Here is a 1,365-nt window from a genome sequence, read left to right on the forward strand (position 1 = left end):
GAAGGTGACGGCTCGGGGAGGGCAGTTGTGAGACTGGGGTTTGGGTGCCTCCCCTGAGAGGCAGAAGGAGCCCAAACACTGAGATCAGAGCCACACGTGGGGAGACGCCTGGGGTGGGTCTTGGAGCTGAGCCTGTGTGATGTCCAACAAGGGTCACGTGATTTGGCAGCAAACTGAGGGGCCCAGGCTCCAGGTCTGGGGCTGTGGGGGCACAGGAGCACCTCACCTGCTGCACAGGTGCAGGAAAGACCCCCAACCAAGGCTGTCACCTCCCTCCCAGCCTCCTGGCAGGCCTCGCAGGGCCGACCTCTGGGCGGGTCTGAGTTAAGTATGAGGGAGGGAAGAATGCCTGGCACAGTCTTGCACTGCGTGGTGCCCGCACAGGAGCACCTGCTTCCTCCCCTTAGGCTTCCAGAGGCAAACACACCTGTTGCCCTAAGCCAGCGAGGCACCGTGGGGAGTTCAGCGCCTCCACAGGACCCAGGGCCTCAGGAGCAGAGGAGGGGGGACGGGGTGAGCAAGAGGGGGAGGCAGTCACCCACTGGAATGGTGTCCTCGTACACGCAGCCGCGGAAGGGAGTGCCCACAAATACGGGGCCCACATCCTGCACGTCCTCCACGCTGACCGTGACCGTGGTGGTGGCCGAGAACACCGCAGCTGCACCCCTCAGCTGCCCGCCGCCGTCCTGGGGAGGAACCGGGAGCAGAGAGGCTGGGCTCCGGGCTGACAGACTCGGTGGCATGGGTTCCTGCATGGGGGAGCTGCCCTCTGAGTGCTGTTTGCTCCTGCCCCACCACCACCCCTGCCCCCAAGATAGTTCCCCTCTCGGAGAGTGCTGGGGGATGAGACGATGCCTGAGGCTTGGTTGTGTCTGGCTCTCAAAAGAGTTCTCTCTCCAGGGAGGTCATGTTGGACAAGTGGCAAAGGAGGGAGTCACACACCCCCTCCAGCCAGGAACCAACCTCAGCCCCTCCTGGACCCACTAGAGTCTGACTGGGCCCTGCTGGGTGGAGAGCCCAGCTGACGGAGTGACCTGCTCTCATACCCGGGCACTGGCAGGCGGGGGGCCTTCCTGGGGACCTGAGTGCAGGGCCTGGGAGGCCGGTTGTCCCTGGGGAAAAGCAGCTGCTCTGAGCACCTGCGGAGCTGCAGGCCCCACACCACACATTGGAACATGAGGACTGAGGCCTCAGGGACAGGCTGACAAGGACACCGAGGCCCCAAGAGGTAACTGGTCACACAGAGGAAGGCCAGGTGAGCAGGCCTGGGGGGTGAGCCTGGAGGGTGAGGGGGCCTGGGGGTGAGCAGGCCTGGGGGTTGAGCCTGGGGGGTGAGGGAGCCTGGGGGGTGAGCCTGGGGGTGAG

General features: G+C 65.0%; 1 protein-coding gene across 1 annotated transcript in view; it reads right to left on the reverse strand.

The window, feature by feature from the left end:
* CDHR1 (cadherin related family member 1) overlaps positions 1 to 1,365 on the reverse strand; it is a gene marked incomplete at its 5' end in the record, with an annotated part of 23,420 nt that overhangs the window by 15,124 nt on the left and 6,931 nt on the right. Inside the window, one exon of the mRNA XM_015558664.1 lies at positions 543 to 686. Within this exon, the coding sequence (XP_015414150.1) occupies positions 543 to 686 (144 nt within the window). The remainder of the gene's footprint in view (positions 1 to 542; positions 687 to 1,365) is intronic.

Source organism: Myotis davidii, unplaced genomic scaffold (assembly GCF_000327345.1).
Source record: "Myotis davidii unplaced genomic scaffold, ASM32734v1 scaffold2414, whole genome shotgun sequence".
NCBI lineage: Eukaryota > Metazoa > Chordata > Mammalia > Chiroptera > Vespertilionidae > Myotis > Myotis davidii.